The sequence below is a fragment of the Biomphalaria glabrata genome, chromosome 11 (assembly GCF_947242115.1).
Source record: "Biomphalaria glabrata chromosome 11, xgBioGlab47.1, whole genome shotgun sequence".
Lineage (NCBI taxonomy): Eukaryota > Metazoa > Mollusca > Gastropoda > Planorbidae > Biomphalaria > Biomphalaria glabrata.
In genome coordinates, this window is record NC_074721.1 from 41,940,814 (window position 1) to 41,967,625 (window position 26,812).

Genomic DNA, 26,812 nt, shown 5'->3' on the forward strand with positions numbered 1-26,812 from the left:
TAACTTAGACTCTGTTCTAGGTTGCTGGGGATAACTTAGGCTCTTTTCTAGGTTGCTGGGGATAACTTAGGATCTGTTCTAGGTTGCTGGGGATGACTTAGGCTCTGTTCTAGGTTGCTGGGGATAACTTAGGCTCTGTTCTAGGTTGCTGGGGATAACTTAGGCTCTGTTCTAGGTTGCTGGGGATAACTTAGGCTCTGTTCTAGGTTGCTGGGGATAACTTAGGCTCTGTTCTAGGTTGCTGGGGATGACTTAGGCTCTGTTCTAGGTTGCTGGGGATGACTTAGGCTCTGTTCTAGGTTGCTGGGGATAACTTAGGCTCTGTTCTAGGTTGCTGGGGATAACTTAGGCTCTGTTCTAGGTTGCTGGGGATAACTTAGGCTCTTTTCTAGGTTGCTGGGGATAACTTAGGATCTGTTCTAGGTTGCTGGGGATGACTTAGGCTCTGTTCTAGGTTGCTGGGGATAACTTAGGCTCTGTTCTAGGTTGCTGGGGATAACTTAGGCTCTGTTCTAGGTTGCTGTGGATAACTTAGGCTCTGTTCTAGGTTGCTGGGGATAACTTAGGCTCTGTTCTAGGTTGCTGGGGATAACTTAGGCTCTGTTCTAGGTTGCTGGGGATGACTTAGGCTCTGTTCTAGGTTGCTGGGGATGACTTAGGCTCTGTTCTAGGTTGCTGGGGATAACTTAGGCTCTATTCTAGGTTGCTGGGGATAACTTAGGCTCTGTTCTAGGTTGCTGGGGATGACTTAGGCTCTTCTAGGTTGCTGGGGATAACTTAGGCTCTGTTCTAGGTTGCCTGGGGATGACTTAGGCTCTGTTCTAGGTTGCTGGGGATAACTTAGGCTCTGTTCTAGGTTGCTGGGGATGACTTAGGCTCTGTTCTAGGTTGCTGGGGATGACTTAGGCTCTGTTCTAGGTTGTTGGGGATGACTTAGGCTCTGTTCTAGGTTGCTGGGGATAACTTAGGCTCTGTTCTAGGTTGCTGGGGATAACTTAGGCTCTGTTCTAGGTTGCTGGGGATAACTTAGGCTCTGTTCTAGGTTGTTGGGGGTAACTTAGGTTCTGTTCTAGGTTGTTGGGGATAACTTAGGCTCTGTTCTAGGTTGTTGGGGATAACTTAGGCTCTGTTCTAGGTTGTTGGGTGTAACTTAGGCTCTGTTCTAGGTTGCTGGGGATAACTTAGGCTCTGTTCTAGGTTGCTGGGGATAACTTAGGCTCTGTTCTAGGTTGCTGGGGATAACTTAGGCTTTTTTCTAGGTTGCTGGGGATAACTTAGGATCTGTTCTAGGTTGCTGGGGAAAACTTAGGCTCTGTTCTCGGGCTGGGGATAACTTAGGCTCTGGTTCTAGGTTGCTGGGGATATCTTAGGCTCTGTTCTAGGTTGCTGGGGATAACTTAGGCTCTGGTTCTAGGTTGTCGAAATATTTTTTGTGGAAATGGCGGGGAAAAAAAACCACTAAAATTACTTTCGGTGGTGTGTCTGTGTTTGTGTGTGTTTGATATTTATTGTGAAACTTCTAGTTCTCAATTAAGGTCGATAACTGGTCGCATGTCTTGTTTCGCTCTATTGACTCGACTCTTAGCGGTGTCGTGGGGGGGAAGCGGAGTGTGACATGGCTAATTGCATTTGATTACCTCCAATTGACAATTTTTTGGACACATTTTTTGCTTCTCTAGTTTCTACTGGGCTTGCGGGTCTATTGGCGTGGTATCATTTAATAAGTTTGGTTGTGAATTTAAAATAAATGGGTTTTAGTTTTGGGTCGCGCCTGGACATAAAGAGAATTTCTGCTTACATATTTGCTGACATTTCTGAGCGGCTGGGATTTGATGTAGAGAAACCAGTGATTGTGTAGACCTTATAGCTTCATTGTTCACTTAAAGCTAGTTAGTCCAGACTAGTCGAGAAGACAGGAAATACTAATCTAATCGCAGAAATACCTATAATACAAATTGGGAACCACACCCTTTCAGTGGTGCAGGAATTTACCTACTTGGGTTCAACAATTGTCAGTAACCTAGACTTAGACATCGAGCTGACAAAAAGGATAGGAAAAGCTACCACAGCATTGGCAAAACTCTCCAAGCGCGTCTGGGAAAATGGTAAATTGACCACAGCGACCAAAATCCTAGTCTACAACGCCTGTGTTGTGAGCACTCTCCTTTATGGCAGTGAAAGCTGGTCAACATACATGTACCAAGAGCACAGATTGAATAGTTTCCACTTGCTCTGCCTGAGACGCATAATGGGCATCTCTTGGAGGGACCATGTCTCCAATCAGGAAGTTTTGAGATTGGCCAATATGAACAGCATGTATGCTCTCCTGACACAAAGAAGATTACGCTGGCTCGGACATGTCACCCGCATGCCAGATGGTAGAATCCCGAAAGATATCTTATATGCTGAGCTTGAGGAAGGAGTCAGACCCAAGGGCCGCCCAAGACTAACATATAGAGATGTCTGCAAGCGAGACATGAGAGCCTCAGGCATCAGTGAAAGTATGTGGGAAAACATAGCCAAAGACCGGAGTGCATGGAGACAGACTGTGCGTGCTGGGACAACCCTTGCTGAGAACAAAAGAATTGTGGCAAAGTCTGCCGTTCTAGAATTGGCTTGATTAGCCACACCAGATTCTTCCCCGTCTCAAGATTAAGCCAAAACCAGTGACTCACTTGGGCGCATCCATTGCCTTTCGAGACAAAAGGAGCCATATACTAATCTTGAACTAAAGTTGTGCTACCAAGTGGCTGTGGTTTATCGCTTTGTCCACCTTTCTTCTTTCTTTCTCATTCTTTGTTTATCTTTCTCTCTTTTCCGCTTTTTCTCTCTCTCTCTCTCTTTGTTTTTCTGTCTCTTTTTTTTTCTCGGTCTTTGTTTCTCTCTCTTTCTCTCTCTGTTTTTCTGTTTATCTCTGTCTTTGCTTCTCTCCCTATTTTTCTCTCTATTTTTCTCTCACACTCTTTGTTTTTTCCTCTCTCTCTCTCTCTCTCTGTCTCTCTATGTCTCTCTCTTTGTTTCTCTTCGTCTTCCCCCCTCTCTCTCTCTTTGTTTCTCTCTCTCTTTCTCTCTCTTCTCTTTTTTTTTCTTTCTCTTTGTTTTTCTCTCTCTCTTTTTCCCTCTGTATGCGTGTTTGCATGTGTAAACATTTTTTACTCTAGTTGTGACACACAGAAGACGTACTGACCACCACAAGGACACGGTCTGAAAGCTAACTGGCCTGTTTTTGTCATGTGTATATAGTTCGTTCATCGTGGTTCGATGATGACCACTTTGTCATTCAGGGGGCTGAAGGCTTTGCACTGGGGTTTAATGCCTACTCATGTGGCTGGTGAGACCTATGTGAGCCCGAAATGTTCGGCTGCACACTGGACAGATAATTCAAGATTGAGCTAGTGTCATTGCTTGCTTTTTTTCTCTGGCGTTATTCTTCTGCCAGCGTTGTTCTCTCAGCAACCTGTGCGCCAGTTTTCACAGCGCGTCGCCATGATGCTCTGTCATGTGCCTCTGTCTCCCAGGTGCCTGGGTCTATGCTGAACGCCTTCAGAGAAGCTTTGAGGGTATCCCTGAAGCGCTTTCTTTGACCTCCATGCAAGCGCTTCCCTTCTCTTAGTTGGCCATACAAGAGTCGTTTAGAGATGCGGTGGTCTTCCATTCTGCAGACGTGCCCTGCCCATCGCAGCTGGGACTGCATCAGGATTGTGTGGATGCTTTGCAGACACGCTCTTCGAAGGACTTCAGTATCTGGTATTTGGTCTTGCCATTCTTAGACATGTCATGTGGAAGTGGTTCAGTTTCTTAGCATGTTTTCTGTACACTGTCCACGTTTCTGAGGCATAGAGCAATGTAGGGAGGATGGCGGCTCTATAGACCCCTAGCTTTGTGTTTGTGGTGATACCTCGTCTGTTCCAGACTTTTTTAGACAGTCTACCATAGGATCCACTGGCCATGTGTAAAATCATTACCAAAAAAACATGTTCCCTCCCTTTCTGACCTAGTTTTATTTGCCTCTTCTTTCCTTCATCCCTTCATCCTCTTTTAGAGTAACCATTCTATCCCTTACGATCTACCTACCTCTTCAGACGAAAAAAAGGCTAGGTAATTTTATTTGATATCTCTTTTGAGTTACACCTCACGACCAGATACCTGTGAATGCACCTGTTGCTTCGTTAGGTCAAAGGTCAGGCTATCTTGTTTTATAGAGAAGTAAAGCAACGTGCTACGTCCGAATCAATAGAAAGAATAAATAGATGTGAAGGTCATCAAACGAACGAAATCGTCTGCCCACCATGTGAGAACGAGGTCAAAACAAAATGTGCACATGAAAAGCATGTCAAAGAGCACCGGAAATAGACACCGCAACTAGCCTCGTCAAGATGATGGTGAAAAAACATTTTAGGTTTAGAGAGTAGAATGCTGCATAGTGTACATTTTAATACAAAATGCCTCGATTTCGGTTAACATGGCGGAAGTCATCAGACGACAAACATGTCGGGGTGTTTTTTTTTATTAGCAAAGTATGATTCCATCCTTGTTCAGATAGTGATTTATATGACTGGCAAGATACAATTAATTGTTTTGTTTTCCCACAACAGTTCATTACAAGTCTAATTATAGAGTTGAAATTTGAATGTCTGAGAAGTTCCATTTTAAATGATGCCGATTTTACGTATGTGGGAGACCCAAGACAAGACTTTTGTAGAAACCCATTCCTTCTTTATCTTATCTTCTTATCTTTTATAATACAGACGTTACTTCAAAAAGATGATGATTACGTCCTACGCGTCATGCATTTTGTCAGTCATGCATATTAACCAATGACCTAAATTCTGCCAAGTCACTGGTTTTCCTGGCTAGCTCAGGCAACCCATTCCATGCTCTAATAGCACTAGGGAAGAAGGAGCATTTGTGTGACGATCACACTTGCCGGGGATTATTATTATCAAACTTGACAATTCAATGAAATAAGGAAATAAACATAGCTCTGTATTTTCTTAAAACTTCTTTAATAATACTTCTTCAACTTTCACATCAAATTAACTTCTCAATTCCATAACAACTTGACTTGATACTTCATAAATAAAACTTAAATGATACACGTAACTTCACTTAGTATAACTTCAACTTCAACTTATAAAACTTTAACTAATGGACCCGCTAATATCACAAAACTTATTACTAATCGAGGACTGAGCGAGGACCCCGTCTAACTGACTTTCCCCTAATTTATACCTTTCTTAATCGTACATTCCAGAATCATGGAAACTTCTCCGATAATTAATTTAGTAACTTTGACCTTCTAGAAGCTGACGTGTGCTATTTTTTTCCTTAACCCCTTTCTTTGATTGGATACCTAAAATTAACTTGTTTACGCTGGACACTTGCATTGGTTTGAACTCGAGCTTCTAGAAACTGGTCGAAATAGGTCACAGACTCGACTCGTGACAATTTGTACGAATTTGTCCTAGCATATGGATCGAGATTTACAACTGTATTTTTGTGTCTTTCTGAGTATTTTATTAAATTTTGTTTTTGTATTTGAAGATTATGGTACAGTGCTTTATGTATAATTGCTACTTTACTTTTGAGTCTTTTATCCTGAAGGCTTTCTAAATTTAGTGATTTTACCAAAGGTGTTACTCTAGTCAAATGTGAATATTCTTTTGTTATGAATCTCACTGCTCTTTTTCATTCCAGTTTCTTAATGTTTTTTTGAGTTGAGGGGTCCCAAACAGAGGATGGGTAACGACACATTATATTATTTGTTTATTTAATCTCATTTATAAAATGTATTTTTTTTAACTACCAACCGCCTTTACTTTTCCCCAACTAATGTCTTATCACGGCAAGAAGCCATTCACCAGTAAAGTTATAGACAGTTTCGGCAGAAACAGTGGACGTTTGCAGTTTTTTGTTTGATCGACCGCAGGGAGGCATGGGCCGCACGGATAAACTTAACCCGATTAGAGCTGGATGAACTCAAGAGTCGCCCAAGGATCCCGAAGTTAAATATCCCAGGATTCGAACCAGGGACCTTCGGCTCGGAAGCCAAGGGCAATTCATATTTACATAAATATTATTGAACAGGACGTTTTGGCGACGCCGTTTTGGCCCCGCCGTTTTGGCGCGAAGGTCGTTTTGGCGCGAGCCGTTTTGGCGACGGGACGTTTTGGCGCGAAATACATTATGTACGTCTATTGTATTCTTTTAAAAGAGTTTTTCTTTTTTTTTTTCATGAGTGTATGTGTTAAGACATATTTTTCACGTACTAAATGTAAATATGTGTTTGTTTTTCACATCATTTTCTTTAATAAACATTTTGGCTTGTGTATGTGTGATTATTAAGAGGCACACTTTTATTTTCAAAAACGTTTTTTAAGATATTACTTTAAAAACAAAAATCGCGTGAGAGAGGGGAGGGGTGGAGGAAAGAGTATATACAAGGAGTGAAATGTGAGCAGAAGATAGGGGGCGGGATAGGTGTCACATGTAATGACCATTCCCAAGGAGATGATCGCCAGACTCATGACGCCAACGTCCAGTGCTCGGTGCTGGTCTTGTCTTCATTTGTTTAACTCTACCTGCGTCAATGCGAGATGTGTCACCCAAATCACCCCTACCCAATTTCTCAAAATAGATCTTTTCACGTTAGAGTTTGTACTGACCACATTCCGTGTCTTGATCTTTACTATGTGTGGAATTATTGACATCATTCAGCGTATTAGAGCTTTAGATGTTGATATGTTTTTTTTGTTATATTAAAGTATGACACTTAGCTAGTTCGTATATTACACTAATGTCAAATAAAAACAAATCTTTTGGAAAGAAATCCAAAAATGTCATCCAGTGCAATTAGCAGAACTCACATATAGCATGTCATTACCATTCAGGAATCTGACTTATTATAGGCGCCAAAACGTCACGTGCCTGTGGAAGACGTGTAATTAATTGTATATTGATATAAGAAAATGTCTTGTACAACTCAGGTTTCATTTCAACCTGGTCACCTATTCAAACATAGATTCAAGACACATACAAGGGAGGTTATTTTATAGTTCACAAGTTTCTGTGTGGGGAAAGTGTGTACTCTCATCTGTGCGTGTGTATGTGTGTGTGCGTGTGTGTGTGTGCGTGCGTGCGTGCGTGTTTGTGTGTATAGAGAGTGTGTGTGTGTGTGTGTGTATAGAGAGAGTGCGTATCTCTTTAGAGTCTCAAACCTGTTTGTTAACAGGAAATCCTAAAGGTTAAAAAAAAAAATCAATCAATCAACAAAAAGTCATTTAGCGTATCGATCTGATATCGATGTGAACAACGAACGGAAACTTGAAACTAAATGGAGACATCAAACAAAGGAAAGAAAAGGTACTTGGGGTGGGGGGTCCATGAAAACACTTCCGTTATTACATCCGGAACACAAGTGAACGCATTTAGTGGTTTGTTAGCTTTTAGTAGTCAGCACTGCCGTAATAAAACAAAGCTAGGCATGATAATGCGCAGGCCATCTTCCTTTCTTTCAGACACCAAACTTTGACAATGTTAACTCTTTCTCTCCTAACTGAAGATACCAGCGTTGATTCCACCAGAGTGTGGTAAATAATTACGGAGAGAAAGAGTTAAAGCTACACGATCGATGCTTTTCATTGAAGGGTGAAAGTGGGCTATTGTGACGTAGACAAAACTATTTTATGCCATCCATTAACCTGCTAGAAAAAAGAAACTAAGTGACTACCATACTAATGAAGAACAAAAAAATCGGCTATGTAACAGTTTATTGTCTTGTGTAGTAGGGGAGACTTACGACTAGTCGCATATTAAGGGGGCGTATTGTGTGACCGAGACCACACGTTGTAGAAGACCTCAACCCTGACCTGAAACGTCACAACCTGTAGGCAGATTAGACCATTAGCTTGTTGCCAAGTCGTACAGACCTGTAACATGACAACGAGCCATGGGTCTAAACTGCCTACAGGTTGTGACGTTGCAGGTCAGTATTCAGGCTCTCTATAAAGATTGGTGTTAATACCCGGTCGTTGGTTTGTAGCTCCAAACATCTAGTACAACTAAACCCATGTAGGCGTATTACAATTCTTTATGCAGAGATTGAAATAATCATAAACAGGCTTCTTTTTAAAACTAAACTAAATTGTATTTATATGGTTCAGTTTTTTATGTATAACTAGCCGGATATTTCCCGCGGCCTGCGGGCCTTAGTTTGTGTATTACTAATCCAGTGGATAAGATTTAGATCTATGTCGAACTTGGCTAATGTTCCTTTGAAGTTTTTTCTTTCGCCATGAAAATGAAAGTAGATTGCGAAAATGGATTTACCCGTTAAGCCTACTTTACTTTTAACTCTTCTATCCTGAAAACCCACAAAATGCCTATTTCTGAGAATGGACGTTGGCTGTACGCATAGGCAGAGTTCTAGTGTGTGACCCCATGACCTAAGGTGCTCCCCTTCGAATCGTATTTTTTTAATGTGTATGTGTGTGTCACTTTCTCGAAGAACACAGCAAGTCCGATCATGACCTACACTACTTGGTTGACTGATTCTGGTCCAGTCGAACAGATCTCACTTTGCTTGAGGCAATTTGCTATTAAAAATGGAGCATAAACGCTGTACTGTCTCAAGTAAAATATGTGTCACACCTCAAGGTCTCGGTCTGACAGTTCGATGCTCTACAGTGGCGTCAGGGATGCCCAACCTTATCCGACCTGCGGGCCATTCTAATTTCCGACACTCGAGTCGCGGGCCACATGACCGAAAAGGTACGAAACGAAATTGAGCTGAAACAGTTTATCAGAATCCTGTAGATCTAGTACTTACATTAATTAATGGGAAACCTAAAAGCTATATTTTTTTTAACGCATCGGAAAATGGCTTAATTACTTTAGAATGTAAGCAACAGGAAAATAAAGTAGATTCGCATTTTCTCTTTCATAAACGCACCGTTGTTAAAGGTCATGGTACCAGTCCGTCAGAGAAAAAGTGAGGACCCTGAGCAACTTTTTTCAAACTTTTTTTTTCCTTTGTGCCGACGTTTCGGCGGGCCGGATAGAACCACGTCGCGGGCCGAATCTGGCCCGCGGGCCGTATTTTGGGCATCAATTCTCTACACCTAAACCTTTTTGCTTTATAACAACAAATGTTACCTAAAGACAGGCTATAACCTCATTCGAAGACCCCCTTCTCTTGCAAATCTACCACAATATGACTACCAAGAGATTTGAACCACGTACTATTTTGTAGAGTTAAAAAAAATAAAACGACTTTCTGATGCAGTCCCAGCTGCCATGGGCAGGACACGTCTGCGAAATGGAAGACCGCCGAATCCCTAAAAGACTCCTGTATGGCCAATTAAGGGAAGGAAAGCGCTCGCAAGGTGGACAAAGAAAACGCTTTAGAGCGACACACAAAGCTTCCCTGAAAGCGTTCAGCATTGACCCAGCGACCTGGGAGACAGAAGCACATGACAGAGCATCATGGTGTCGCGCTGTGAAAAATTGGTGCACATATTGATGAGGACAAGAGATCAGCGCTGGCAGAAGAAAATCAAGGCCAATGACACTAGCTCCAGCTGGAATAACCTGCCCATTGTGCAGCCGAACATTCCGGGCTAACATAGGTCTCACCAGCCACATGAGTAGGCATAAAACCCCAGTGCAAATCTCTCAGCCCCCTGGATGACAAAAGCGGTTATCATCGAACCACGATGGGCGAACTATAAATATATAAAGAGAGAGTTCTAAATGTCAAATCTTTGCGTGATTGCCTGCGCTCTAAAATGCCCAACACCCAAATTAACTGGCTATAATTGGTTTTAAGACGCCACTAAATTTAATGGGCAACTATAATACCTGGGCACTCTCAGCTATTTGTCGCCCACTTTTTCACAGCCCCTTATAAAATGTAGCATGATTCAATTAACACCACATAAATCGTTCAACTTAAAGGATGCGAGCATCGATCAGTTTCAGTTCGATCCGTTCCCCATCAGCAGCGTTCGATTTTTCTTAGTTATAAAACTGTCATTGATCTAACATTGTCAGAAATTTGAATGTCCCATAAATAATAACGTGAAAAGGAGAGTGAAAACGAGGCTCAGTTCTGCTAGTTTCATCTTGACACACTTCCGGTCTGCAGTTTGAAACTACTAAAAGATGTTGACCTCAAAAGAGTCGTATCAGTTTTTGGTCAGTTTTTTTTTTGTTTGTTGTTGTTAGGTCTTATAAAATAGTTATTCGGGAACTGGGTGATGACTAATTAAACAATGTGGACCTTTTTAAATGTTGTGTGCCACTTTAACAAAATGAGGACCACTTAATCACTCCTGACTTCAACGCTCCTGACTTTATAATAATGTACCACCTCTTTACTGAATTAGGACCTTTTTAAACATTGTGGGCCACTTTAACAAAATGGGGACCATTTAAACCAGGGATTCTCAAACTGTGTGTCGCGACCCCCTTGGGGATCGATTGACGATTTGCCAGGGGTCGCCTAAGACCATCGAAACTATGGATTGTTATTGTCTGTTCTTCTATTGCTGTATGTGTGTGTGGGGGGGGGGGGGGGTCGCGTCAGAGCGGGAGATTGAAAAAAGGGGTCGCGAGCTTAAAAGGTTGAGAACCGCTGATTTAAACACTCCTGACTTAAACACTCCTGACTTTTATAATAATGTACTAGCATTTGCATGTCAATGGAAAATGCGTGTTGTACAATTTTCGGATGTTCCTTCAGAGTCTGAAGATAATTACATCCAAGTCCAAATCTTCCGCAGGTCAACGGCAGCGGGCACGATTTGAACCCGGGACCTTCGAGACCACCGAACGACAATCCAGAGCGCATACCACATGATTAAGAAGCCATCCTGGGATTATTATGCCGTTTAAAGCTACAGTTTTGTTTTTTGGCCGACCTCAGCCTATGTTGTTCTTCTTCTGCCTCCAGAAGGAATGGAAGGAACGCATTCCAAGGAGCACAAACCACAAGCAGCAAAAAGCAGCAATGTCAGAACCAACGTTACATGTCGCATCCATTGGCAGAGGCGTAAGGGGGGGGGGCAAGGGGGCACGATGCCCCGGGCGCCATTCTTAGGTGGGGGTGTATTATATTATTATAAAATACGTTTTATTTCTATGTGATGTGCACGTACAATGTTGTCTTCCCATCGCTTTCTCTGTCTGCCTTTTCTTCTTTCCCCGGGTAATGTTCCCTGAAGGAAGGTCTTTGCCAGCCCCGACGACTTCGTGATATGACCATAGAGCAGGGGTTCTCAACCTGTGGGTCGCGTCCCCTTTGGGGGTCGATTGACGATTTGCCAGGGGTCTCCTAATTCCCTCGAAAATATGGATTGTTTTTGTCTATTCTTCTATTGCTGTGTGTGTTTGAGGGTGGGGGTCGCGGCAAAGTGAGGGATTGTAAAAAGGGGTCGCCGAGCTTAAAAGGTTGATAACCGCTGCCATAGAGGTTTAGTTTGCGTTTTCGACAGCGGTCAGCAGGTCGTCATGGGCTATTTGCGTTTGTGATACTGTTTTGAAATTTCCATTTGTGGGAAATAGAATTTCAAGTTTGTGTCAATCGATGTAAATAAAATGTGCATTATGTTTTGTTTCATGTAAACTGCACCTGTTTCAGTGTTCAGACTGAGCCAAGTAATTGCATTTGTCTAGCCCGCCCTGCTCCCTAATGAATTTAAACATAAAAAAAAGTTAACCTTACTTAACGCAGCATCGATGTCAGAAGACTTGACATTTCGATGACACGGTCCTAATGTATCGCCATTCACACACCCGAGACGGTCCACCGACATGCAAAAGAAAGAAAACGCCTCCCCTGAATGGACTGTGCATTGAGGATCGATTCCCAGGGGTTAAAACATCAATTCTCAATTATATTGATAAACCCCAGAGATGAAATGTTAACGCAGTAGTACATGCCAGAATTTCTTTTAAAAACCAAACCGAATTTCCAGGTTGCCAGTTTGGACTTTTTAAAAAAACTCTATGCAGTCTTAAGCTTTGCTTTATGTTGGCCTACAGCTATATAAGATGCATTGAACAGAAATATGAAATAAGTTTATATACTTTTTTTTTAGTATCTTGCGCTGAGTGACATTGATGATAAAATTGGTGAGTGACATCACTGACATTTACGTCATTTCGTTTGACATTTAGACTGTCACAGATGGCTGGACTCGACGTGAGAATGGTACAGTTTGGGGAGACTTTTGATGTTGAAGTTGTTTTGTTTTTATTGTGTGGCTTCATGTCCACTTGATAAAAAAAATGGGAGGGCTGCAGGAAGAGTTGGAAAAATCTATTTAAAAAAGGAAAACTCCGGTGGTTCTTCAAATTTAAGTTATTGACATATTTAAATTCTGCGTAAAAAGTTGTAATAGCAAAACTTGAACCTTTTTCTTTTCTTTAAATGCTTAGAAACATTTATATTTAATAAATTAGACAGTAGATTCTTAACATTTAAAAAAAAAGGTTATTTGAAATGTTGTTTTTAAGTTAGACATACGTCACTTCCCTCAACAATACTGAAACCGAATCTAGATCTAACCTATCGTATCGCTTCATTCTTACAGTAGCTGTTAGGCTTAGTGATGTCCTATACCATAGCTATGGGTACAGTTATATATATATATATATATATATATATATATATATATATATATATATATATATATATATATATATATATATATATAGAGAGAGAGAGAGAGAGAGAGAGAGAGAGAGAGAGAGAGAGAGAGAGAGAGAGAGAGAGAGAGAGAGAGAGAGAGGGGGGGGGGGAATTAGGATAACCAACTCGTGAAAAAAGTCACATTTTAATCCACACCTCTCCCTATCCCAAAAAGTAAAAAGATTGTGTGACTTGACTGATTCTAACTAACTGGTCAGTGTAAGGCTAGTCGAGACTACGTGTAGTCGGTCATGACAAGACAACCAAGCGATAGTGTTTGTTGTGTGTTGAGTGGTCAGGCGAGAAAATACACACTGCCGTGGTTAGTCAAGCATATATATCTACTCTTAACACGTATTTTTTTCTTTGCTTACAAGATCTACATCTAATTGTATAGACCTAGAATCCTAGATTTATTTTTTTTTACCAAATTTTAAATTTTACTGTATAATTGTCCGTTGTACAATGAGATAATATTAAATTATTAGGTTTGTGTGACGTCACATAGGAACCCGCTGAAAAATGTGACCGTTTTGAATGCGCAGAAAAATTACGTCAGAAAACAGAAATGTGATGGTAAATCTCAACTAGAAAATGTTACTATATAAAATTCATGCGAATTCAAGACCCTACATACGCTTATTAATGTATTAGTTGTAGTTGTAATTGCAGGACGTAATTATCTTCTGTTAAGATAGAACGTCAGCAATGTATATCATTGTTATGGCTTTAACTCATTACATTGATAACATTATAACCAAAAACATTTGTGGATTCATCGAGACAGTTCTTCTGTGTAGCAATATTGCCGTGGTTTACAATAGGGCCGGCCTTAGATAATTGGCGGCCCTGTGCGAAATGAATTTAATTGCCCTAAATGAAAGTTAAAAAAAAAATATATATATATATATATATATACATCGAAAAACTAAAATTACGCCATTTATTAAAAACCTAGTGCACTCCAAAAAAAAACATTATGGACAATTTCCGCTATTTCTTCTCTAAAAATTTCAGTGCTAGACCCCCACCAATCGGAGGCCCCTAAGCAGGCTTCCTGGTTTACCTAAGGCAGGCCCTGAGTGAAGTAGCAGGGAAAATGACAACAAGACGGTCCGGGTTTGAACCTGTCAAAAATGTTTTCGTCATTGCTTTTGTATAGCACATATGTCAAATAATGGCATGTCCAGTGAGTGTCCAGTGGTGTCCAGTGAGCTAGGGTCCAATCTCTTATGTGGACATGTGAAGTATAAAAGAGTGTCCAGTGAGCTAGGGTCCAATGTCTTATGTGGACATGTCATATAATGGCGTGTCCAGTGAGCTAGGGTCCAATCTCTTATGTGGACATGTGAAATATAAAAGAGTGTCCAGTGCGCTAGGGTCCAATCTCTTATGTGGACATGTCATATAATAGAGTGTCCAGTGCGCTAGGGTCCAATCTCTTATCTGGGAATGACATATAAAAGAGTGTCCAGTGAGCTAGGGTCCAATCTCTTAAGTGGACATGTCATATAATAGAGTGTCCAGTGGGCAAGGGTCCAATCTCTTAAGTGGACATGTCATATAATAGAGTGTCCAGTGGGCAAGGGTCCAATCTCTTAAGTGGACATGTCATATAATAGAGTGTCCAGTGAGTGTCCAGGGCGCTAGGTTCCAATCTCTTAAGTGGACATGTCATATAATAGAGTGTCCAGTGAGTGTCCAGGGCGCTAGGTTCCAATCTCTTATGTGGACATGTCATATAATAGAGTGTCCAGTGGGCAAGGGTCCAATCTCTTATGTGGACATGTCATATAATAGAGTGTCCAGTGAGTGTCCAGGGCGCTAGGTTCCAATCTCTTAAGTGGACATGTCATATAATAGAGTGTCCAGTGAGTGTCCAGGGCGCTAGGTTCCAATCTCTTATGTGGACATGTCATATAATAGAGTGTCCAGTGAGTGTCCAGGGCGCTAGGTTCCAATCTCTTATGTGGACATGTCATATAATAGAGTGTCCAGTGGGCAAGGGTCCAATCTCTTATGTGGACATGTCATATAATAGAGTGTCCAGTGAGTGTCCAGGGCGCTAGGTTCCAATCTCTTATGTGGACATGTCATATAATAGAGTGTCCAGTGAGTGTCCAGGGCGCTAGGTTCCAATCTCTTATGTGGACATGTCATATAATAGCGTGTCCAGTGAGTGTCAAGTGCGCTAGGGTCCAATCTCTTATGTGGACATGTCATATAATAGCGTGTCCAGTGAGCTAGGGTCCAATCTCTTATGTGGACATGTCATATAATAGAGTGTCCAGTGAGCTAGGGTCCTATCTCTTATGTGGACATGTCATATAATAGAGTGTCCAGTGCGCTAGGGTCCTATCTCTTATGGGGACATGTCATATAATAGCTTGTCCATTGAGCTAGCTATCTTATCTTATCTTATACAGACGTTACTTTAAAAAAGAAGATGCGCTATGCAAACACAGCTCAGCTCGAGTCAGAAGAATCCAACTCGTTGTATTTTATTTTTGGAATATCGAAGTGCTTTATTTCAATGGGGGTAGCTTCATGTTATCTGGGTGATCTCATTCCTTCTATTTAGAGTTCTCAGCATAACATGGAAGGATATATTTTTGAAGAGGGGGTGGCGGAGGCTAACTTTAGCGCTGAAAAAATTGTGTCTGTCTAGATTTTGATTTCCGAGATGTATGTACGTCTTAGCAATATATATATTTTATTTACATTTCTCTCTCTCTTTAGTCAATAGGTCTCAAATGTTCACGAATAAAGCATTTAGCTAGGAATGTATCAATTATTTAGTTTTTTATCCTTTTGTTTAACTAGCGTTGAATTTATTCAAATGTTATTATTTTTGTAATCTTTTGTTTTTATAATAATCAATCTTTCTGTGATTTTATTTTTTGTAAAGTAGATGTTTAGCATTATTTTATTTCTTTCATCGCTTAGTTAAAACCAAGTCCGATAATCAGCAGGAGGCGTTCCAAGACACGCAACTCTTCTCGACATCAACACTAGGATTACCTCCCTTGGACCGTGCAAATGAACAGAGACCAAGCGAAAATGTGGTTCTGTTTGGGGGTACACTTCTCTTCTCTTCTATAGCACCCAAAAGGAAACCGATGCTCGTTTCAGATTACAATCCCGTCTGAATGTTTACTAACAGAATGTCCTATTTGTTTCCTGGTCAGATCAACAGTTAAAATTGATGACGTCATTAGCTCGGAGATCAAACTAATTTCTTTTTTGAATGGTAGACGTACTCTCTCTAACCAGCACTCCTGTATGTACGTTTCAATAAAAAAAAATACAGTCGATGTTGTAGACCCCCCCCCCCTCCCTTTTTTTCCACACGCACAGACGCACACACCAACTAGCATGAAACTCTTCACTGTTCATTATGCAAATTACGAGCTAATGATTCAGCTGTAAGATCTAAATATACTATAAGGTACTAACATTTCTTTTATGTTAATACTCACAGTCCCTACTATTGGCGTGCACTCTCTTCTTATCTTATCTTATATAATACAGACGTTGGGGGTAGAATAACTTGGGATAAAGAAAATGGACACTAGACGGGTAGTTCGAAAATGGCACGACGATTTTCCTTGAAATTCGACAATCTATTTTGGAAAGAAAAAAAGCTACCAGATTGGCCACACGATGAAAACTCTGGTTTAACGTACTTGTTTTGTTTTAATGTAATCATCTTTCAATTAAATTCGGGTTCCTTTTTACAAAGCTTATATCAAATCACTTTGTCTGTATGTCTGTCTGTCTGTCTGTTACAAATCGTGTACGCGTTGAAACTTTGTACCGTTGTTGTCATTGTCGATGACAGCATACTAATGAAAAAAAAATCCATTTGTTAATTCATTAGTGGTAATTAACTAATTGTGTTTTATATAGAAAAGGATGATAAATCATGCAGTACTTAGATATATGGCAGTAATTGTGCGTTTTTCCCTTATATAAGCTTTGCTTTAAAAAAAAAAGTTTTTAGTAGATGTTGCTTCTTTGCTTTTCTGACTAATTTATTGTATTTTTTTTTTACAAACAATGAGAGTTTTCACCCTTTCTTTTATCTATTTTCTACGTGCCTCGTACTAAAACAAAACTTCATTATTTGTTTTATTATGCATAGACTATAGGTATCGATCTAGAAGTAGGACTAACATTTTATTAATGTTTAAACCTCTGAGTTAGACACACAGTGGTTCGGGTCTCCTAAGTAGGTCATCTAATTTGATGGCGTAACGATTTATCCTGTTCACTCATTTTTTTTTGTGTGTGCTCATACCGCTTTAGAAAAAATAGGTCACTGGATTGCGGAACATAACTTCAGAGTAAATATTTATACGTCTGGGAGGAGACGGGGAGAGTTTAGGGGGAGGGGTGGAGGAAAGAATAGATTTGCCCAGTCAACGAAAAACTCGGCAGGTAATCATAAATAGAAATCTGCAAGTGTTTATTTTTAGAGGGGCAGGCTTTGTATGTCATCAATATTCTGTCTAACTATTTAGATTGTTTTGTTAATTTGTTATTTGCATCATATGGTATCTAGTTTTTTAATTAATTGTTACTAATAACAAATCTATGCATTATGTGTTATTACTGCACTCATTGGTCCCATGTTGTTTTTTATTTAACCGAACAGAAGTGTTAATATTTGTTGTCTATCGGTAAAATAATTCTATTACCTACATTCATTCTTGGGAGTGATTCATCAATATTACAAAAGGTCATTTTATTATAATATAAAAAGTCATTTCACAATAAAATAAGAAGTCTTTCAACTGTAAAATAAGAAGTCATTTCACTATAAAATAAGGAGTCAATTTAATAAAAATTTAGAAGTCATTACATTATAAAATGAGAAGTCATTTGGCTATAATATAAGAAGTCATTTCACTGTAAAATAAGAAGTCATTTCACTAAAATATAAGAAATCATTCACTATAAAATAAGAAGTCATTTCACTATAAAATAAGAAGTCATTTTACTATAAAATAAAAAGTCATATCAATATAAAATAAAAAGTGATTTTACTAAAATATAAGAAGTCATGTCACTATATAATAAGAAGGAATTTCACTAATATATGTGAGAAGTCACTTCACTATAATATAGGAAAATCAACTGAAGCCTCGCTTGGGGAGAGGGGGGTGAGAGGAGGCTAGGACATGAAGCTGGAGAGCTTAAAAATACAAGAAACAATTACATTGATGTTTTCACTGCATTAATTGATACATAATTGTAACGCTCGACAGCACAGCGTTAGGGGTATAAGAGGTGACCAAGTACTTAGGTTATCTGTCTCCCAATAGTCATGTCAGTGCAATAGTTCTAGTTACAGTCTGTCTAATTTGAATAAAATTTAATTTTTGAATGTGACGCTCACATCTCTTAACATTGAATGTTATAGTTACAGCTTCTACCACATGTCGTCAAGTAGTAACTTATAATCAACAACAAAGATTTAAAAAAAACAACTCTTATATTATATTGTGGTTAGAAAACAAACAACTCTTAACTTTGGGACGACAACATTTTTTTCGTCTTTTCGTCTCAAAACTATCATAATTATTTCGCCTTTCTCTTTCCCCAGTTCGACAGTCTACGCTCTCACACAGACAGCCAGCCTCAAGTTTTAACACCCGAAAGGAGAACTTGACTCGTTTTGACAGGACGTGACGTCATCTGCGAGCGCAAGGAACTCTCTAACTCACCTTGGCGCCATTCTCAAGGTTTTTTGGGGTTAAAAAGATTTTCATGTTTCTGCTTTGTTCCTTTTTGAAAAAAATTGATTCTTCTTGTAAACAACGAAACGTGTTGTGTGCGTTAAAAGGTGACGGTGTTTTGTCTGAGTAGAGCGACGTCTGTTTTATTAGCGCCGGTATGGTGTACTGTTGATCAGAGGCGTAGCTAGGGGGGAGGCAGGGGGAGAATTTGAAAATCCCCCGGGCCCCCACTTGAGGGGTCCCCCATATAGGTGTTTTTTTTTTACATTAAAAAAAAGTTCCCCTTTCAGACCTTGTGGTCTATAGGGCAGATGATGTAAAGGTCATATGTTTCTGTGGCCTACGGTTAACGAGGGTGAGGGTGTCATGTGGCCAGCACAACGACCAACCGCCTTTACTTTTCCCCAACTAACTTCAGGTACCTATTAGAGCTGGGTGGACTCTGAGGGGCCCGAAGATCCCAAAATTAAAAATCCCAGTCTTCACCAGGATTTGAACCCCGGACCCCGGTTCGGAAGCCAAGCGCTTTACCGCTCAGCCACCGCATTAAACATTAAATATTACGCAAAATGCAGGGGTTACCAAGGAGTCGAGACCCCCCCCCCCTCCGCAATGATGGCAAAGTCCTAGCTACGCCGCTGCTGTTGATGTAAATAGAACGGTACATATGTTTAGAAGTTTGTGTACAATGATTTTGAAATGGTGTACATAGTATGTGGACAACTCTGACATGTACACGTCTTCCAGTGACTTGTATCAGTAACACGAAAAGAAGATTATTTTTTTTCAGAGGACATTGTCCATGTCTTAATCAGTGGTTCTAATCCTGTGATCCTCCGACCCTATTTTTAGTGGTCTAGTAGAGAAACGTGTAGGTCTAAAAGAGTTTCATAATAAATAAACATATGGTTCAACTCAATCTGGGTTTTTTTTAATTTGACAAAGATCAGTTTGAGTGGGTTTATATTCATGATCAGTTCTCATTATTTTTTGACACCAAATGTTTTCAGCAAGAAAAGTTGTGGGTTGTTTTTTTTTTATTTTAACATCTTTTAGATGTTTGGCTAAGTGGAAAAAAAATGCTTGGCTACCTATCATATGGGGCTAGAGTTCGAATCCCAACTCGGCTTATAGGCAGCACGGAAACCTTCTCCAAGATTCCCCTCCCACCTCTCACATACCCACAAGGGAAGTTGGACCGTAGCACCACAGCATGAAAAACTCGCTAGACAAAATCAATTAGTACAAGAATTTGATATTTCATAAGAATTTGATGTTTTAAAAGAATTTGATGGTTTAAAAGAATTTGATGTTTTAAAATGAATTTGAGGATTGCTTTTTGAAAAGGGATGTTATTGAGTGACATTTTGTGTTTGTCGGCTAGCTTGATGTATTGATTCTTTTTCGTAAGACAAGAAAATGTTATGTACCATGTTATTGATTGCCTATACATCTTTTTTCTTTAATGAAACGCCATATCACATCAAATTGATCAACAATTTCACTAACATCAAATCAACCACCATCCATCCGTCATCATCATATCAACCGACAAAATACTTTCTAACATCAGAATGGCCTTCATCAAATTAGCGCACTATCCAATGCAAGCGAATAATGTTTTTTAAAATAGAAAATGTGAGCGAAAAATTAAAACGATAATTTATTATTTTTTTATTAATGAAACTTGGTAGAAAAAAATCTCTCAAAATTACGGCTATATGGTGTTATATGTACTATATTTTTTTCCAATTAGAGCAAATAGATATGCTCACATATTATGTAACTTAGTTATGGTTAGATATCCATTTAACTTACTTATCGTTAGAAATCCATTCATGCGACCTATTATATTAAGCTGCATTTAATTTACTAGACATATGATAATCTGACCTAGTTCTTTCCCTATTTCTAAAATAATTTGCTAGAACTAATAAAGGTAACGTAAAGGTACAAATTCACTAACCCGCTTATAACTCACTACAGTTATTTTTGCTAAAACGTTCATTATAATCTGAACACACTATTATTTAATTATATTATCTTATGCCTCCTTATTGACAGCTATTAAGAATGAATCTTTCTTAATGTGTATCTTCTGTAATAATACTTGTATAACATATAGTATAGTGGAGAGGCCGTTGTAGTCCTAAAGTTTTATCCAGTATCAGAGAGTGCAAACTTACAAAGCTAAATTGAGGTGTTCTTATATATGAATATAAAATATTTTTAAAAACTTTTTTAAAGTATATAAGTTATGAAACTATTTTGCTTTGAAATAATATGACTACTATTATTTTATTTTAACTTATTTTGATTTCAATGATAGACTATTGAATATGGGCAAATGTTTGTTTCTGAAGTGTCTGTTATAATAATACGATTGCTTCCCCTTTCTGATGCCCGCTAAACTACACTAAACGGATCAGTTGTTTTAATAATTTTATTATTGAATACAACCTGAAAGATCAGATATAGAATTAGAAATGCAACTTGTATAATATCTAAATAGTAAATATGTAAATACTGCCAATCTGAAAATTAATGCTTTAAAAATAGTGAAAGCTAGACTCATGCAAAGCTATAAATTGGATATCAATATATCGATATCTCGAAACAGGGAAACTTAAAATAAAAATCATGTAGCCTATTGTCATTCGAGACAAAAGACGTTATACATCTCAAACATCTGTGTGTGTTTGTGTGTGTGCGTGCGCGCGCGCGTGCGTCATTTCAAAAGAGATAGCATTGCAATACTTTGAAGCCCCTCACCCACTGTAATAAGTACGCTCCGTCATATTATGTGCTTTCACATCTGTGTTTTGTGTTCAAAGACTTGTGATATTTTTTTGCGTTGGACATGTGGCGAGCCTATATCTAATGTAAATATACACGGTAGCCATTCTATGACATGACATTTTTATGGCATTACATTGACAGCGACATTCATCTATTTATAGAACGCAAATGTCATCAAGTAATTATAGAATGTTGATTATGTAGATTTTAGAATGTTGATATTATATACATTTTAGAATGTTGATATTATATACATTTTAGAATGTTGATGTTATATACATAGCTGAGTTTAGAATGCTAATAATGTAGATAAGTAATTTTAGAATGTTAATAATTTAATACATATCGTGTTATCATTTGATTGAATGTTGGTATTTATTTTTATTTGTATATTTCGTTTAATAACTAACCAGTTGGTGACCTATTTGCCCTTAAATAACGCGTGGTGTATAAAAAAAAAGAATTATGGATGAGGTTGTTGAGAGTTCTTTAGGATCTCGATCACTCTTCACAAGGTGTGAGAAGGCTTTGAAGTTTGATCTATCTACACACACAACTCACTTTGGGATTTGTTAGTTGTCAGAATGCAATAAATTATAATTATGTTTGACTGCATTACTGTTTGTATTGATGGAGTTCTTGTTCTTGGCACGTGAATATTTTTTTCACAGATTTAAACGTTGTAGGAAATATGAAATTTTTTATTTCATCGTTAGCCTTGTTTATAGAGTGCAACTCTAACCAAGTAGATCTAATTTGAATAATATACATTGTATTACTAATTTAAAATGTATTGGTCTTAGAGAAGAATCGTATTTAGTAATTGCCTAATAGGTTGTAATCGTTTTACTTTGGATGCGGTTCACAAAAAGAAAACAAAAATGTTTGTCAACTCCTAATTGTAATATATGAGGCCTGCTCTAACATGGAAATGCCGACTGCGCTCTGGGTAGGAGAATGTACCAAAACTGGGTGTGACTACCGGCTGACGTCTTGGCTGGTATTTGTAGTGCAAGGCATCAGGCATCTCAAACACAAGTTCATCTTTTAAAACTAGAACTATTAGTGTGACATTGAACTTGAAACCAAATTTTTTTGAATGACTCTATCAATCAAGTGACTATGGCGACAGAGCACACATTTTGTTAAGCAACTGTCATGAGATCTCTAAACGCGCTTCTGTAATTTAGATCCTAACTACGGCAACTTCTGTACTTTCTCAAATTTGGTGTCATTTAAGTTCAAAGTGTTGTTTCTTTTATTTTTTTAATGCATTTTAAACACATGTATATTTGTATGTTTTTAAAACTATTTTTTAAAGTTAATTCACTATTCAAAGCTAGTCTGATCCTAATACGATGCTGCATATCAAGCTATAGTTTTCTATTCAAACATAAAATCTTGTTGGAAGTCACTAGGACTGTGTTAACATACTTGTACAGCGTTATGTTATAAACTGTTATAGTGTTGAAAGTTAATATATATACATTATACCACTAACTTACATTTTATATTTATACACATTGGAATGTGTTGGCTAAAAGTATTATTAGCTAGAATCAGCTAAGAGTACTGTTAGCTGAAAGCAAAGTTAGCTTTTAGTAGTTTTACCAAGAATACATATGGCTAACATTACTTTTCGATGAAGGTGCGTTTACCATATGCTAGGACAAATTTGTACAAATACTCTTTCTTCCCTAGTGCTATTAGGACAGGGAATGGGTTGCCTGAGCTAGCCAGGAAAAACCAGTGACTTGGCAGAATTTAGGTCATTGGTTAATATGCATGACTAAATGCATGATGCGTAGGACGTAATCATTCTCTTTTTTTTGAAGTAACGTCTGTATTATATAAAAGATAAGATAAGAGTACTTTTAGCTAGAAGTACTGTTACAAAGGAATATTGTTAGCTAGAAATAATGTTACGCAGAATTACTGCTAATAGAAGTACTATAATATAGAAGTATATTTACCTAGAAGTTTTGTTAGCTGGAAGTAATTTTACATAGAAGTACTGTTGGCTAATAGTACTGATACATAGTAGTACTGTTAGCTTGAAGTACTGTTAGCTAGGAATATTGACAACTATAAGTTTGTAACCTTGATGTGATGTTAGCTAAAGTACTGCTACATCGGAGTACTACCAGTTAGGAGTACTTTTAGCCAATCTTTTTTTTTATCTAAGATTACTGTTACTTAAAAGTATTGTTAATTAAAAGTACTGTTATCTTGAAGTACTGTTAGCTAGAAGTACCAACTAGAATTCTGTGTAGATATATTTATACAGATGTACACAGTTGTTTGTTTGTTCATGTTCACACGTCTAGAAAAACTATTTAAAAAAATAAAGATTTTTTTTTAAATAAAAAATTGTGTTTAACTTTTTTTTTCGTGTTGGGAAAATTTATTTTTTTTTTTTTTTTTAGCTTTTAAGTTTATTACTGAAGGTTCGTTTCCATGCCCGATTCTACATAGTGTGAAGAAAATGTATTTCCATGGGAGACATCGGCGGTGGGGTGCCGTATGGTGGTAAGTGTAATAGACATACAAAAAACAACAACAATCTCAATGAACACATCACTTTATTTGTTTTACATGCGTGTACTCCACTCCAGCACCCTGTTGTATTCCTGACCCATTTACACACAGTCCTGACTTACACACTTTCTTCGCTGTTCACTCAACCATGTACAGTGAAGGTCAACTGGTCATTTCATACACATTCAGTCATGGCTGCCTGGTCGTGCGGTTTGCACGCTGGACTGTCGTTCGGATTTATCGATGGTTTAGGGAGGTTTGGACTAGGAAGTAAACTATCTTCAACTCTGAAGGAACATCCGAAACATACAAAACAAACATACACACTATCACAGTAAGAGGTACGAACTCACTGGGACCATTTGATCGGTATAGCTGCTGACTTCTAGGAACAGCGGTTGCTATGACGTCTTCTCACTTCCGGGACCAGTGGTTGCTAAGATGTCAGTTGACTCGAGGAGTCAGCGGTTGCTATGACGTCTTCTGGCTTCTGGGACCAGTGGTTGCTAAGATGTCAGTTGACTCGAGGAGTCAGTGGTTGCTGTGACGTCTTCTGACTCCCGGGACCGGTGGTTGCTAAGATGTCAGTTGACTCGAGGTGTCAGTGGTTCCTATGACGTATTCTGACTTCTCGGACAAGTGGTTGCTATGATGTCTGCTGACCACTGACTTCCTTTCAATAGTGTACTGTTAGTGCACATTGGACATCACAAAAAAGTGTGTCATAGCTGAAGATTTATATTAGGGGTGAGGGTGTAACTTGGATGCCCCAGATTGTGTCTGCGCAAGTGTACGCAATTGTAAGCAAGTGTACGGAAGTGTACATAAGTGTAAGCAAGTGTACGCAAATGTACATAAGTGTAAGCAAGTGTACATAAGTGTAAGCAAGTGAACATAAGTGTAAGCAAGTGTACGCAAATGTACATAAGTGTAAGCAAGTGTACGCAAGTGTACATAAGTGTAAGCAAGTGTACATAAGTGTAAGCAAGTGTACGTAAGTGTACGCAAGTGTACATAAGTGTAAGCAAGTGTACGCAAGTGTACATAATGGTAAGCAAGTGTACATAAGTGTAAGCAAGTGTACGTAAGTGTACGCAAGTGTACGCAAGTGTACATAAGTGTAAGCAAGTGTACGCAAGTGTACGTAAGTGTACGCAAGTGTACGCAAGTGTACATTAGTGTAAGCAAGTGTACGCAAGTGTACGTAAGTGTACGCAAGTGTACGCAAGTGTACATAAGTGTAAGCAAGTGTACGCAAGTGTACGTAAGTGTACGCAAGTGTACATAAGTGTAAGCAAGTGTACGTAAGTGTACGTAAGTGTACATAAGTGTAAGCAAGTGTACATAAGTGTACGCAAGTGTACGTAAGTGTACGCAAGTGTCAATAAGTGTACGTAAGTGTACTTATGTGTACACTGATTTCTCTCTGTTCACGTAATGAGCCATTTTCAATACCTTTATTTCCCAAATCGTAAAATATAGACTTTTGTGTCCGAACGCTGTGACTCCTGTCAGAACGCTGTGACTCCTGTCAGAACGCTGTGACTCCTGTCAGAATGCTGTGATTTATGTTAAAATGTGATGATTCTTGAAAGAACGCTGTGAAAGTAATGGCGAAGGAAATTGACAACATAATTACTTTCTTCAAGCTTACACCAAGACAAAGAGAGATCATCTCTGCCGGTAGATCTGGTACAGCAAGGTCTTGTGGAATGGAATTGAGAAGTTTTGTAATCAATTGAGAAAGTTTTTTTTAATAATTTTTTTTGTTTTTCCGTATGCGTGTGTGAAAAAAAAAATTGAAAAAAAGGGGGAGGTTAAGTTTTATGTTTTATGTCAGTATCTGCATTTGTTTTTTTAAATTCTGTTCATGTTAATTTAGAAAATGACTTCAGTTATAAGTGCTGTCTTTATTGGCCATCTCCTCAGGTGTCAAATAGAAACTTAATTTGCATTGGTCAACAAACGGCTTTATGTTAGGTGAGTTTATTCATGACCGAATTGCACGCTTCAAAAGCTGTTTAACAAAAAAGTTGCATTCAACCAAACAACTAAGCAATAAAAATGTAAAAAAAAAGAAAGAATCTTATCTAAGGCAAAAAAAACGCAACTGCCGTATCTTTAAACTCTAGCATCTTTAAACTCTAGCATCTTTAAACTCTAGCATCTTTAAACTCTAGCATCTTTAAACTCTAGCATCTTTAAACTCTAGCATCTTTAAACTCTAGCATCTTTAAACTCTAGCATCTTTAAACTCTAGCATCTTTAAACTCTAGCATCTTTAAACTCTAGCATCTTTAAACTCTAGCATCTTTAAACTCTAGCATCTTTAAACTCTAGCATCTTTAAACTCTAGCATCTTGGAGTCGTCTGGTGTACTTAACACAACTTACGAGAGTACCGCCTATCTTGCATTATTCTACAAGACTAACATACAATTAATGCTCTCTCTCTAAAACTAACAATAAATGCTCCCTTTCTATTTAATCTAGGTCAGTGGTTCCCAAACTTTTTTGTCTCATAGACCCCTTGCCAAGTTTTCTGGTTTTCAGTGGACCCCCTGCTTAACTTTCACATTATTGCAAATTCATCAACATGTTTTCAATAACTAATTTCTAACTGTAGTGAGTTGAAGAGTGAAAAGGTTTTTTAAAGCTACATATTAAGTTATAGAAATTATTTACGGAAATGTTTTTTTTTTCTTTAGGATTCGAATAAGAGATTTAGTACAACAATTTTTCGTTTGAATAGCAAGATAAACATTTAAATGATTAATTAAGGTACAAATCATATATTAGTGTATGAAAGAATTACATTAATGGGTTGTAAAAATTGTTTTAAGCCACGACCTGTTTAAATGAAATCTATTATCGTAGACCCCCGAGGACATCTCATAGACCCCCAATTTATTTTTTCACTTTCATAGACCCCTTGGAAGTCTTCGTAGACCCCTGAGGGTCTATATAGACCACTTTGGGAATCACTGATCTAGGTCCTAGGATATACGGCATAAGTCCCACTCCCTGATCTAAAGATATATGGC

At 38.5% G+C, this 26,812-nt stretch overlaps 1 protein-coding gene across 3 annotated transcripts in view; it reads left to right on the plus strand.

The window, feature by feature from the left end:
* Positions 1–20,547, plus strand: part of LOC106050387 (uncharacterized) — a 115,876-nt gene extending 95,329 nt beyond the window's left edge. For 2 of the 3 annotated variants that reach the window (XM_056004917.1, XM_056004918.1), the window contains exons 4-5: positions 15,638–15,769; positions 18,300–20,547. In XM_056004917.1, the coding sequence (XP_055860892.1) occupies positions 15,638–15,769; positions 18,300–18,385 (218 nt within the window). In that variant the 3' untranslated portion in view covers positions 18,386–20,547. The remainder of the gene's footprint in view (positions 1–15,637; positions 15,770–18,299) is intronic. The other variant, XM_056004919.1, reaches the window with a different exon arrangement.
* Positions 20,548–26,812: the final 6,265 nt, after the last annotated feature.